Source organism: Poecilia reticulata, linkage group LG13, assembly GCF_000633615.1.
Source record: "Poecilia reticulata strain Guanapo linkage group LG13, Guppy_female_1.0+MT, whole genome shotgun sequence".
Classification (NCBI taxonomy): domain Eukaryota; kingdom Metazoa; phylum Chordata; class Actinopteri; order Cyprinodontiformes; family Poeciliidae; genus Poecilia; species Poecilia reticulata.
Window position 1 is genome coordinate 19,408,020 of NC_024343.1, and position 14,564 is coordinate 19,422,583.

The 14,564-nt window shown below is 42.0% G+C and overlaps 1 protein-coding gene across 1 annotated transcript in view; it reads left to right on the top strand.

Annotated features, from left to right (window-relative positions):
* The window catches only part of LOC103474707 (rho guanine nucleotide exchange factor 26), a 31,464-nt gene extending 16,900 nt beyond the window's left edge, over positions 1-14,564 (top strand). Inside the window, exons 12-15 of the mRNA XM_008425852.2 lie at positions 5,863-6,072; positions 12,589-12,659; positions 12,808-12,909; positions 14,004-14,564. Of these exons, the coding sequence (XP_008424074.1) occupies positions 5,863-6,072; positions 12,589-12,659; positions 12,808-12,909; positions 14,004-14,146 (526 nt within the window). The 3' untranslated portion in view covers positions 14,147-14,564. The remainder of the gene's footprint in view (positions 1-5,862; positions 6,073-12,588; positions 12,660-12,807; positions 12,910-14,003) is intronic.

Sequence of the window (14,564 nt, forward strand, 5' to 3'; positions counted from 1 at the left end):
TGTGTCAATAAAAGTGTAAAAACCGTATTTATTTCAAATAATTTGCGAAATAAAACCCACCGTATTAGGGATTACATGGTTAGGAAACGTGATAATGTTACAAATATCTTAAAAATTTCCTCTTCGGTCATATTTTTATCCGTTTCCTCGTCAATATGCGAGAGCTTAGAGCGATGCGCGCTCCCGCGACAGGGGAGGCAAATTTGGGCAGGGGGGCTTTTCTGGGCATAACACCTGTTTCGTAGCGGAGTCGGTTCGGTCCTCGTGTTTGAACTTGTTCAGGGAAAATCCCTTTAGAAAAAAATTTAAATTGAAAAGATATTTAAACTGAAGGATGTAGACGAAGTTTGGAAAGAACACAAGATCTTATCAGGTTTTTTTTTGTCTAGCTACAAGTGCAGATATTTTAGTACAATTAAAATAACATTTATAGATAACTTTTTATTAAGATATAGGAGCTTGTTTTAAGTCAATAATTCCTTAATATTGATTTTATTACTGGCAGATTTCTTTACTTAAAACATAAGTGAAAAAAATCTCATAGTACAGTTACGTTTTTATAAATATCAAAAGAATTATTGACTTAAAGGAAGCCATCGTATCTTGCTGAAAAGTTACTTGTAGGTTAGTTTTGATTTTTCTAAGTATGCTTGCACTGGAAACCAGACAAAAAATATTTGATGTTTTTGCAGATGGATTAGTTTTCGTAGGTCAAAAGCAATACCATTAATACGAATCAGTCGTTTCGGGTTTATAAAAACCTTCTGTTGGATAAAGTGACGCTTAAATGTTTGAAATAGGAAAATAGTTTTTTTTTTTCAAAATTCTTTATAAAACGTGTATGTTAATTAAAAACATTCTCCAATGGTTGGATTTTTAAACATTTTCAGTGTGACAATAGCTGCTCTGTGCAAGACTTAAAAGTGAAGATATGACTTTATTGTGTTTTACAAACCTCTGAGGTTGCCAAGCAACACAGAAGGTGCTTCAGGTTCAGCGTCAGCACTTTCGGTATCTCGAAGTTGGTGCTTGTATAACTTGGCTGGAGACCTGGCCTGCCCAGATTATTTTTGAGATAAGAGACCAAGATTGTAAAAGGAGCCACATCCCTGACGGTTGTCTCGTCAGGGATGTAATGGAAAAAATCTGAAGGTAGAGGTGTCTTATCACACAGAACACAAGCGTCCAGGGTTTATTAGAGGCCTCTTGATGGGAGAAAAGAAGCAGCTTGAGTCTAAACCGGCTGAATGTAAACATTTCCATGCTCTGACTTAAGCTGTTGCTCACGTGTCTCGGAAAACTCCTACTACTGCAAAAAGCCCAAAGTTATTCAGACTCCGGGTAGATTGATTTTAACTAATTTTTTTACAGTGGTTCAGTCCGAACTTAAATAAAAGTATTGTTGAAACATGTCAAAAAAATAAACGCTTTAGATCCACTTCAGCAGCCATAAATGCTTTTCCATTAATTGTAAAGAAGAGCATAAATCCGTCCTGATGAACTCTTAAGTCTTTCCATTGTCATCTGTGCTTACGAGTACATAATTATGTCTCTATTTTTAGACAACAGCGAAAATAAGCATTCAAAAATATGCAGAGGACGTCCGTAAAGCTGTGTGTTTTTCATCTGCGTGCGGTTTCAATCGCATGCTTGTAAAATTTTTCCGAAATATCCTGTCCTTTCTTGTCACGTGTCTGGATTCGATTGCCATGCTTCTTGCAGACTGAGTTACCCAAGAATCATAAAAAAATTAAAAAAAGAAAAAAAAACACTAAAACACATTCCTCCTTGTGTTTTTCTGAGAATCTGATCTGGAACAGCAGACTCCGGCAGTGAAAAGCGTCAGGGACCATGTGTTTGGAAAAGGGGATTTGGTAAAGGGAGTGCTTTGGAATCAGTGTGCGTGTGTGTGTGTGTGTGTGTGTGTGAATGGGAGAAGCTGTTATAATATTGGTTTGTACAGTTTGGAGAGCCGCGGCCGCGCTGTGGCACGCCACTCCGCCGCGCTCCAGCTGTGGCGCTGAAAGCGGAAATGCGCCGGAGGTTCACGAGGCCGGCCGGACAGCGGCAGGCCACACACCGTCTGCGACTCAACAAAACAGCAACTGTCTCGTTGGTTCTGACCCGCAGTGCGGTCCGTCGCGCGGCTAAATCCAACGTTGCCTCAAGAAGAAACCTTCCTGCGTCTTTTTGTCCTGTTTGTATTTCTCAAAATGCTAACGCTCGGAAGGCGTAGCAGCGTCAGACCCGTGACACTTAAACGTTACAGAACAACGACCTTTGACCTTAGAAGGTTTTCAGGGTGAAGGTAATGTTAGATAATGATACCAGCAACAGAAGTGAAGTTGTAATGTACTGGTTATCCTGTACTTTATTCTGTTAATGTAGCAAGAGCTGTGCTAGTTTCACCCACATTTTATATGTTTAAAAGCTAGCGCTTTGCTACGCTATTGCTTTTAAGCTTTTTTTCTTAAAATACTCAGTGGAAAGTAATGACTAACTTCTTGTAAGCAGCTTTTGATTTAAAACTAGAGTCTGGAAATCACATGTCACGCCAAGACATTATATCACACTCTCAAAGTGTTGCTCAGGAAAGCCTGCGCAGCTCAGCATAGGCCTGCTAACTCTCCCTAACATTTGGTTTCCATAGCGATGGTTCCAGATCTGATTTTAAGATAAGAGGGATGGTCCAGAATAACATGGACCAAGCAGATTGGATTCTTTCAGCTTTTCTAGCAACTTGTTACCTAGAGAAATACAATTTTAGGCCAGCTCCTTAAATCTTTTAAGAGCAAAGTGCAATGCTACAAGACATTGTACGTTTTAAAGATAAAAACCTGATAATCATTAAACAAAGTGAACTTAAAATACGATAAGACAATGCAACATAAAAACTAATGTAGAACTCAGATACCCAGAAACAATTATAACACACAGCGACTTACTGACGAGTTATGGTTAGAAAAATGTATTTTTTTTTAACTATTTAATCACAGTTGAGCAGTTTCATATGCATTCGAAGATATGAAATCAAAACTTAAATAGGATTTTCTGACTATATTGTTTTCACTAACATTCATCTTCAGTGTTGTTGTGGTTTTTCTTCTTGGTTATTTTTGATTATTTGTTCCTCAAATCGATTCCTTTGGATAAAAACGGATAATATCACATATTATCCGTTTTTACACCAGAAACGGCCGCAAACTGACGGATGCTGATTCTTTAAAATTGATCACAGTTAAATGTGCAACTGTTTTTAAACTCGTGTGACCAAAACAACCAGTGTGAAATGCTGAACAAGTCCAGCCTGGTAATCCGTCTTTACTCCTGTGCATTCAGCGGAGATGAAAACCGCCCTGGACACCATCAGTGCTTTTATCTCTTTCTCTCTCTCACACACATTCACACCAGTAAACATAAAACTCTTCGGTGCGCATGTACTCATTTGTCTGCATGTCTGAGCCGGAGTCCCATCCGCCTGAGAGACTGTGCGACTCCCGGTTTGTTTGCTAAAGAGCAAAGTGTACATCAGGAAAGCAGAAGCTGGCACGGTATGCGGAAACATTTGGTTGATGTCTGAGCTCCCTTAATCCAGAGCAGTGTGTTTGTTTGGTTAAACCTTACGGTAGCTTTCGTCGTATATCATTTTCGGTGTTTATAGTCCTCCGCATTCATGTCAAAATGCGATTGCAGCCGTCTTCCACTTCCCTTTAGCTGCTGCGTAGCAATTTCCGGGGCATGATACCTGCTCACCCGATCACTCATGAAGACTCACCGTACAAACGTTACGCTCCCCACCCATCCTGTTCACGTCACAAGAATGGCATTCCTGGAATTTTTACCGGTAGATTTGTCCTCAGGGAGGCATCAATGCTGACAATCCTAAAATCAGGCGAGGAAGACCAGGAAGAGATATGTTTCTAACTCTACATAGCTTGAGCCGTGTTGGAGTGATTGATGGTCAGGTGCTTATGAAGTAAGAGAAACGTACATGTTTTTAGGGGTTAGTGGTTAAAAATGAAATCGGAGGCAATTTTCTGAAGCTGCTTAAAAGGAAGCAACACGTCAGTTGTTAATGCTAAGCGCTAATCACGCTAACCTTAGAGAAGCTAAATATAGCCTAAAAAGTCAGATTGTTTTGTCTTTATCAGAAAAGTAAAACACAGTTGTAATGAGAATTTTCCTCACATAATGTAATTATTACAACGGATCATTTTGACAGCTGTTTCATTTGTGCTTATTGAAGGTAAATCAGATGAGCAAAGAATCAACCAATCAAGAATTGGAGCATCTTTACTTTATTGGGTTTGCAGTCGATAAAGATTCCCTTCGCTGTTGATTTTAGTTTTCATTAAATCATCTTTAAAACTCAAAACTAACTTTGTGTAAATACAATCAAAGCGTTTATTTACTCATGTCTAAATGTCACGTTTAGTTCTTAGGTGTCAGCTAAATTGTTTACAGTCAAAAAGAGCAAAACGGAGCGTAAATATGTACCTGCATTATCCAAGCGTCCATGTGTAGCGGTTAGCTGTGCGCAGCGTAGCAAATCAAAACTCTGCCCTAACCCTACTCTTTGTTTGAACTATACTCAAAAGTTGAAAACTGTGGCTTCATTAGCAACATGTGTGTCTGTTTTCCTGTGTTTTTAAATGAAACTTTGACACTTGTAGCACTCAAACTAGCTCTCAGGTGTGTCAGCTGGTAAAATGGGATTCGGAGACTCTCATGTCACGTCTTCGCCTGACTTCTGCTTCAGAAGCTTTTCTGCTGATATTTCCTGACTTGCATAAAATCATGAAGCCTGAAGGACAGACTGTGTGTGTGATTGGTTAGCTGTCTGCACCTTCTGTACTTTGAGAGCGAGCTGTCCAAACAGAAAACAGTGGTTCAAGGAAGTCATCACGTAAAATGTTAACAGTTCTTTTTGATCACAGAGCCTGCAGAGATGGCTTTAGTTGGTGTTTTTCTCCTGCTCGTCTCTGGCCTTGGCTTCTTTAAGCAAACGACTTTTACTCTTGTATTTAAGAACGTGTTCAACAGATTCAGATTCAAGGTTGCAATGCTCACCCAGATAGCATCATCCTCTCTGAATGTGTCCAGCCAGCTTGTGCAAGACCAAACTCTAAAACGATAAATGTTAGCTAAATGTATCCATGCAAGGGTACAATGTAATTACATTAGCCAAAGGATATTTAGTTTCCTTTTAAAACACTGGGCCATCTGACAAAAATAACTAAATTAATCAGTTCGCAGGCCTTAATCTAGGTGCTCGTTCAGAGTAAAAGTATTGTTTGTTTTTTTTTAACTGGATTGTGGAATTGAAATTAGACTCAATTCCAATAAAATGTCGTTTTGTAATTTTTATTTTGAGACCTGTGTTTGTTGCTCTGGTTAGTAATAATTTAATGGTGCAAATACTTCCGTCTTAGTGAATTTAGCAGTCAAATCAAGCTATTCCATAATTTTTTTCTGTTCCCAGGCACTACTTACAGGAAGGAAAGTTGTCCTTCCTGTTGTTCGCTGAGTTTATTCCTTGTTTGCTACCATTAAAAATTACTTTTACCTGGCAAAATGCAAATTTTAATGTACAGTCGGTGGTCTTTTTTCTCCTTATGTGATTTTTTTTGTAGTAGCAGATAAAATGACAATAAAATATATTAAAGTTTGTTGCTCCAATAGGAAAAAAAGGATTAGTTGCATTGCAGACGTTTTCAGAGCACTGTATCTTCACTTTTGTTTACTATCGATGAAGAACAGATGTGTGTGGCTGACTTCTTCACCTGCAGACAGATTCACTATGTTTAGTCAAAAAAATGTTATCAATCTTTGTACCTTTTTTTTTTTTTTTTTCTCCGCCAGTGAGGACAGCCACACGGTCATAGACTACGCCCTGCGGGATCAGATCCAAGTAGGCAGCAGTCAGCCGGAGGACGTTCACCTCTCACCGGTCAAGAGCCCCACGAGCATGCTGAGCTCGCGGCAGGTCGGCGCAAACCATCTCTTCCGGCTATGTTTCCGTAGCAACCACTCCAGCGAAAAGGTGGCGATGATCCTCGGAACGGAGTTGGAGTGAGTGCCTTGTTTTATTTTTTTCTTTTCCTTTTCTTTTTTTTTTTTTTTAAACTAAGCCATCTAACCCCGTTCAAATTTCTCTTAAGCATTTACAACACTTAGCCTTAAGCGGGAGTGAATCATTTTTTTGCCCGTGGCTTAATGTCACTCTTGCGTGTCTGTACGTGTTGAAGGCTCGTCGTACGGAAGGTCTGGACTATTGGCTCAGACAGCAGAGGGAATCTGAGATCTTTTAATATTCGGACTGAATTTCTGTGTGAAAAAAAGCGCAAGGCCAGATTTTTAGCTCCATTATGTGCTGCTATGTCCACCTTCTAACTCACAGACGGACCAACATTCCCTCGTGGTTTTAGCTACGTTAAAAGTAACAAGAGTCCATTTCTGAATCTGCTCTGAAAACAAACACAAAGGTGGAAGTGAAATGTGTTGTTGTCTTTAAGGCTAAAGTTAGCAAGAGCCCACCAAAGTCCTAAAAACAGCCTGAAAGCTGTTAGCTGTAGCTAACTCACCCCTCTGTAACTTCATCTCTCCTCATATAGTAATTAGGGAGTAAAGTGAGGATGTTCGGATTACGTAACCCAAACAAAGGAAAGGGATCTGCTTTACGTCGGCCTTCGCATTCGTTCACATGCATGGATGCGCAAACACACAATGCCGTACGCTGTAATCATCCGTTGTGGTTCAAAGCTTTGCTAAGTCTTTACTGTCCCCCCTCACTCCCATGCAAGCTGTGATTTATCGCTTTTGTGTGGAGAAATGTATTGTGTGGAACATTTCAAACGTTTCTAACACCTTCCTGTTTTTGCTTTTACCAGACATTGAAGCCTACCTATTCAACTAAACCCTAAAGTACATGTAATATTTTTCACTACTTTTCTATCCTTTGCCAAAAAAAAAAAAGCTTCAATAGTCAATAAATCTTCCCTCTTAATGTTTTTTTTTTTTTAATCTTCTCGTATATCATGGCAGCCGTTAATTATTTTTTAAACTCGACTCCAATGAAAATTATGAAACTCGACTTGTATCCTTGGCGTCATCCTAATGCAATCTTCCTGCCCAGCCTTCCTCTCTGCTGCATGAGTAGTTGTGGAAAAACCAACCCAACTCCCTTCGCTTGGTGGCGTCTGCATCAGTCGGCTGCGAATGCCACAGCTCACCGAAATCCTGAATGAGCCGAGAAAACCCAGCGGGGAGACCCTGGCAACAGTCCAGTGTCATGGTGGTAACTAGGCTTTGTTTAAGCTGTTGTTTAGCAACAGACAGCAGCTAAGCTGGCTGTTTCCCACGACCGTGCCCCCACCCACACACCCACTCTCTGCTGCTCCTTTACTTCTCCCGATCCTTCAACACATTGCCCAGAGTCTGCGTGCCTCTTCTTTCACAAAGAGGACTGTGTGAGCTCTTTGTTTTCTGATGACCGTCCCGTCCGGTCGTCCCAAGTTTAGTAAAAAAAAAAAAAAGAAAAAAAATCACACAACATGGAGTCTTGTCTCAGCAGGATGGGAGTTAAACAAGGGAGGCTGTTAGCAGTTCCACCTAAAAATAGATAATAAAAAAAAGTTTAACGAGAGACCTTCCTTTTTTTTTTTCCCCCTCCCCAGTACTAATCTGAGCCAAATACGTAGTACACCAGTGTCTAGAGATAGCTTCTGCAGGCTAACATCTGCTCCAATAAAGAAAGAGGTCATAATGTTCTGACAAATAAAACGTGAATAGCTTCAGTTATTTCTAAAGACATATCGTAAACTCGTTGTCACAATCTTGCTGCTGATTCTTTCATGTTGAATAATTCATTGACGTCTTAGGCTAATGCTAGCAAGTTTACTCTGTGTTTGGATTTGACTTGTTAATTTTTTAACCAGCGGTCTGTTGCCCCATATGCTTTTCACGAATAGAGAATGACAAGCTGCTTTACAATATTGCAAATCCACACACACACACACGCACACGCATGCACCCCCCCCACACACACACACACGCACACGCATGCATCCCCCCCACACACACGCATGCATTTCCCAGGCACTCCAACAGACTGTCAGTCATTTGCTCCAAATTGCCCGTAGGTATGAGCCTGCAGTGATTTTCTCCAATATGAATTAAGAGTCAGTTTTCTGCCGTCATATGCTTTATCCTTCTGTACATTTTAGAGCTTATTTTCTGCTAAATCCACACAAGGATTTGATGAGTTTGAGTTGAACTTTTATGGATTAAAAGTTTTCAGCCGATGTGATTTGAAATGATTTATTTGGTCATCTGGCCCGGTCAAAACAGGAAACCTTTCTGTGTGATATCTGATGTAAAATTGTTGAAGCATTTAATGAACATATAGTCCTTTTACGGCACAGCAGGGAGGTAAATTAAGAAGAAATAGAGTAAATTCCGAACTTTTAAACCCTTGTTTTTGTGGCTCTCCGAGCATTGGAGAGCAAAGGTGACAAAAAAACTTCAAGAGTTCTCGTTCAGTGAACTCAAGCCTTTGTATCTGCTTCCCTGGAAAAGAAATGATTCTCATCTTAAAACATTTAAATGTCCATTATGTTTCCTTTTACTGCTGACTTTGAGTGCAGCGAATGTTTGGCGTTCCAGGGTGAAATTCTTCACATTCTGACTTTAGGCTCGCCTGTTTTTCTTTCGGAAACAAAACTGCAGAAATGGGTTTTGGTGGGTTTTATTTTTTTTTCCCCCCCATCTGGCAGTTTTTGCTTTCATTTCCACTCACTGACATTTCTCCCACTTCCCTGTGCGTGTCTACGAACCGACGTTTAGCGTTCCAGAAGCAGGCGTATACGAGGACGACCTTTGATGTCGACGGCGGCTTAATGTATCAGGAATTCCAGCTGTTTAGAGACGGATCAGAGAGAGGGTTCTCTGTGTGGACTTCTATTTTTCTCTCTCTCTTTTTTTTTAAATTATTGTCTTTCTGCTCTGCTTGCATGCTGGGATGCTTTCCCCGTGACCTTGTTGCCGTCTCTAGTGTTCGGAATCTGTGAATAGCGCTCGTCTATTAGTGGAACAGAGCAGCTTCAGAAGCCTGCAGGAAAACAGAACCGATATTCAGCTGTGACAGAGAGCAGCGGCGATTATATAACAGCTCCGACCGGAGAAGGGAGTCGGTGCTTCTGTTCTGCACACTGGATCGTTTTGGATTTTTTATTTATTTATTTTTTACCCCCCTCTTTGTCTACACTTGTCTGCTTTCGTTTAGACGCGATAATGGGAAAGTTGTTGATGGGAAATGTAACGTGCAAGTCGCAGATGCTCGGGGATTTCCATGACTGCGCTGCGGTTGTGTCCGAGCAGTAATTAAGAAGCCCCGGTGTTCGTGATTATTGTTGGAACACGACCGATGACCTGAGCTGAACCAGAATCGGTGCAACGTCTCTCATTAAAGCCACAGCATGTTGCTTTTTAAAGATCTTTTTTAGCCCATGTCGTGTTGCCTGACGGGGTTCTGTTGAAGCGCTGAAGGCATGGCTGTGATCAGGTCTGGAGAGTGTCAACTTGAATTGTTGCCAAAATGTGGTTCAGAAAAGTTCATTCATTACTTTTTTCTTTTTTTTTTGAAAGGGGGATGATTTTTCCCCCCCACATAACGCCCATCTAGGTTTAATTGATGTTTTTCTCAATTTAACAGGTTAAAAATCATTAGTTGAAAACAGTTTTCTATGGTTTACTCAAGTTATTGTTAAAACGGTTCGATCCAAAGATCCACTGAACGTAGTGTAGTAAAAGAATAGTTATATACAAACTATATACAAAAGAACAGCAGTAAAGTATTTTTACACGTTGACAGATTTTTGCACCCACCTCTCTTTACATTAGTAGCATCATCCAATAAATTACTATTCATGTTAACTTGGCTTTGACAGTCTTTCCCAATGTTCTCTATATCCATATCTACTGTATAATATTGACTATAGCAGTAACAACAGAAATAATTTCTCATATTGATATGCAGTGATGGATAAAGGTAAAATAATAGTTTTCGCAGCATTGCAGCAGCAGCACGTGGAAGGCCGACCCAACAGAGAGTAAACAAACCGGTTGGAGGGAAATTGAGTTGTACGACAAATCGGGGACGAACACCCAAAAGTCTGGGCGGTGATGTTTGGGTCATCCGACGCAGGAAGGAAGGTCAGAGAAGAGGCTGTCATCACTCTCGAGCCACTTGTGTGCAAGAGGTTTCGCAATCCGCCCGGCGAGACTCGCTCTTCTTTTCAGAGGTGAAACGCGAGCCTTTCACAACGGATTTATGTATCTTGGCATTCCTTTCTCATCGGCAGGATGAATGGCTGAAGCCGGAGGAAGTCTCACTACAATGAATAGACCCATTCTCCACAGGCTTTTCGGTCAATGGGAGGGGAAGGTGGGAGGGATGGGGGCGGGAGGGGGGCTGGCACCTGCTATCAGTGCGCATACCGCACAAGTCTAAGTACGTCTCGCGTGCTTTTGCCCTGCCGATGCCTGCGCTTGTATTTGTTGGTTGTTTCAGCTGTTTTGAGCGAGAGGCCGACCTGTCGGGACTTTTGTTTTGCGCGCACGTTTACATCCGACCGTTGGCATGCAGGCCCGGCTGTCGAGAAAAGCAAACAGCTGTCTCAGCCACAGGAGGCACATTGATGTCTGTGAAATTGAGTGAGAAACACATGATGCTTGTAATGCTTCCAAGTATTGACACGTGTGATTTGAAGGGATTTTTAAAAGGATGGTTGTGTGTGGTTGTCAGTAACCAGATGTGTATCTTAAGAGAGGCTGTTATGTAAAACTCACTTTTTTGAGCTTGACATCATGTCATGTTATTCCCTCAAAAACGTACCTGGAGGGATGCTTTGATTCTTTCATGCACGTTTGAGGAATCCTTGAGTCTCCCATAGCAACCATTTAGGACTGCCTAAGCGCTTGCGCTCACAAAGCTCCACCTATTTCCACAAAGCTCCTCCTTGGAGCGGCCGAGCTTTCGCCTCTCCCCTCAACTCCCTCACTTCCCCCCTCAGCTAATTATAGCAGCAGCAGCAATTAGCTAACACCTGGTGAAACTGCGAGTCTGCCGAGGTCATCGGACGGACCACTTGTCAGTCCAACGCTCCTAAGAACGACCGTAAACGGCGTAATGAGAATCATCGTTGTAACGGCGTACTGGAGGCGGCGTGTCAGAAAGAGTGGGAGCCTCTTAAAGAGGCAGAAACCCAATTTCAAGGCATCGAATTGCGAAGTTAAATTTCTTCTATGCAATGTTTGATATGTACAATGTTTTTATAATAACTGAATGTAACAGTTACTTGACTGTGCTATAAAATGACACTATGTGCCTGTAAAATATGCAATACTGCCCCTTTAACGCAGTGAAATATCTGTTTTTTGCAGCCAGAAATATTTAAATCCAGCTGTATTCATCATTTTTGCCAAAAAAGAAATAGAGGAACCATCTAATATCAGCAGCAGGTGTGGGAGGGGCACCACTGTGTTCCTCTACACGTAGTCTAACATTTTCTCTGGCTTTTTATGAACAGGACATAAAAGGATAGTGTGATGGAGCATTTTAGCAGTTTTATCAGTAACACCTCAACCCTGGTCATCGGTTAAAGGATCAGGTCCTTACATAATCACCAGCTCACACTAACAATGCAAAAGTTAGCATTTTGTTATATAATTAAGCACACCTTTGATAATTAGAATACAAGTATCATTTATGAGATTAAAGTCTGATCTAAAAAAAAAACACCACTAATTTTTGGACTCTGAATGGAGGTGTGTTTTTTTTTTCAGTCAGCACTAAAAGTAAACAGGTCCTAATGGCTCAATTAAAACCCAAAGGCTGCTGCTCTGATTGCTGCTGTGTGGGCAGCTTGATGACCAGCACAAACATAAAGAGCTTCTTTACAATGAAAAGTCTCTCTGGTGATTTTTCATTCTTACTTACTGACTCGCTGCTGCGTTTTGCTGCATGTGCGACCTAAAAAAAACCCCCAAAAAAACCATCAGAACTCGGTGGAAGCGCAATAATGAGATCTGACTCACGTCCGATCCGCTACTTTCAGCTACTTTTGTGCAGCCGTCTGTGTTTGGAGGCCACCAACACTTGAGTCACCCAGGCCTCCGAATGAACCATCCTCTCCTTCATTTTCCACCTCTCCCCCCACCCCAGTTTCTCTTTATCGCTCCCTCCATCTCCCCCTCGCCCCCCCCTGCTTGGTGGGAATTCTTCGGAGCAGGTGAGATGGTATCTGGTTTCACAGGATCCGACCCGTGCGGCTCCACCTACTTCGTTTCCCACGGAGCGCGCGCATGGGGGGAGCGGAGGAAAGCAAAAAGCAGGTCTGTCCTCCACCGAGAATCAGCCCTTTGTGCTCGTTTTATCTCGGCGCTGAATAGGGGCTGGAAAGAGGGAGGGAAGGGAAAACTTCCTGTTGAAAACAAAGGTGTCGGAACATCTGTAGTTTTAAAAGTGAAACTCTGGAAAAGTTTTTCAAAGAAATGTTGTTGTTGTTTTTTTTTTGCTTGTTTGTTTAGGAATGAGCGTGCACGCTGGATCAGTGCCCTGGGCCAGAATGACAACGATGACAGGAGACATGACAGAACCAGTAAGTCGTCTCAAAAAAAATAAATTCTCCTTTTTGAGCTCATTGCACCACCTTGTGGCCCTTCAGCGAAACTGAACATCAATGTAACTGAATTCTGGAACAAACTTGCGGCAATGTTTTGGTTTTTTTTTTTCTCTCGCTCTTCCAGATGTTACGCAGGTTGAGGTGATAAGGACGTACACGGCGAAGCAGCCAGACGAGCTGTCGCTGCAGGTGGCCGACGTGGTGCTGGTCTCACAGCATGTGGACGGTACGTCGCCTCTCCTTCGCTCACATTTCCTACGGAGCTCGATTATGTATTTTTGTTCGTCTCGACAGATTGCAGCATCATTGAGAAAACATTATTTCAGTCGGTTAAATGAGGGCGAAACTCATTTATTAGACAGCTCACACACAGATTTTAAAATTTTAGGGTTTTTTTCCTGTTTATTTTTGATAATTATAGTTTACGGCTGAGCTACACTTAGAAAATCTGAATATTACATAAGACAAATAAAAGAAGATATAATTATAGAAATGCGTTACGGTCCACACAGTCATGGGAAAAATTGTTGCCAATGAAGCCGTAACCACGCTCACAAAAAGTTGAGTGGAAGGAAAACTGTGGCAACTGCAGCTGTGAGGAGGTTGTAGACCAAGACATGTTTTGTCCATATCTTATTAACTAATTTAACTTACCCTCTTTTTTTTCCAACCATACTTTTTTCTTCCACTAAGTTTTTCAGAAATATGCTTTGATAAAGAGTCTTCTGTGAAGAGCAGTGACATATAGCGGCTTAGTAATAAACCATTTCTGTTTCAAAAGACTGTTTTTTTTCTAAATATACAACTACTAATATTCTAATTTCCCAAAAAGAAATATATTTTTAGCTGTTATGTATAGAAATCAAAATTGACCTAAATAAATCCTGAAATTGCATCACTGTGGTTGCAGATCTCTGTAGTAAACACATTTTACCCGCTGAATTGAATTAATGAAATAAATCAACTTTTTAATGATCTGGTTCATTGAGCCGTTCCTGTAAGTTTTCACCGTCTTGCCTCAATTTCCTTTCATCATGCGCTCACACTCGTGCTCCTCTCCCTGTTTGCTACCTCTCTCTTTCACATAATGGACCTGATGTGTTTGAAATCCTCACCCCCCGCCCATCCATCTCTACCCAAAAGCCTGGAAGTTAATTGCCGCTTCGGTGACCATAGCAACAGGCTTTCTCGTCAAAGGGACACAACAACATCACAAAAAAAAAAAAAAGAAACAATCTACGCTGCATAAGTAGAGGCTTGACGCGAGTCACTGTAACGCGAGCATGGCTCTCTCTCTCTCTCTCTCGTTCCCTCCCTCAGGCTGGTACGAAGGCGAGCGGCTGCGCGACGGCGAGGCCGGGTGGTTTCCCGCGGAGTGCGGCGAGGAGATCACGTGCCAGGCCACCATCGAACGCAACATGCAGAGGATGGACCGGCTGCAGGGGCTGGAGACCAACGTGTGAGCCGCGCCGACCGAGAGACCGTCCGGCTGAACTTTTCGGCTGCGGACTCAGCACCTGCCTGAGTTTCATCCTGCTTCGCACCGACACGGGAGGAGAACAAAAACGAAAGCGGATTCCTTTAATTAGTCATCGCTCTCCGAGTGGGTAGGGGGCGGCCCCGACAGTGGGCATATGTCACATTGATTCATTCTCCGGCTGGTTGAGGAAAAACTTCACGCACACCGCAGCCGAAGCAGCTGCTTTCAACACCCTGCCACGTAACAACTGTTGTTAAATTTATAAATGTTTTTTGGGTTGTTTTTTTTTTGTAAATGGCGTGCTGCGTAATGAGTACAGTGGCGCTGCGGGAGGTAAAGCAAACCCAATTAGAGGGAATCTGACAGCAGCCCGGGCGCGCCCCGCTAACGAGGCTCCGGCC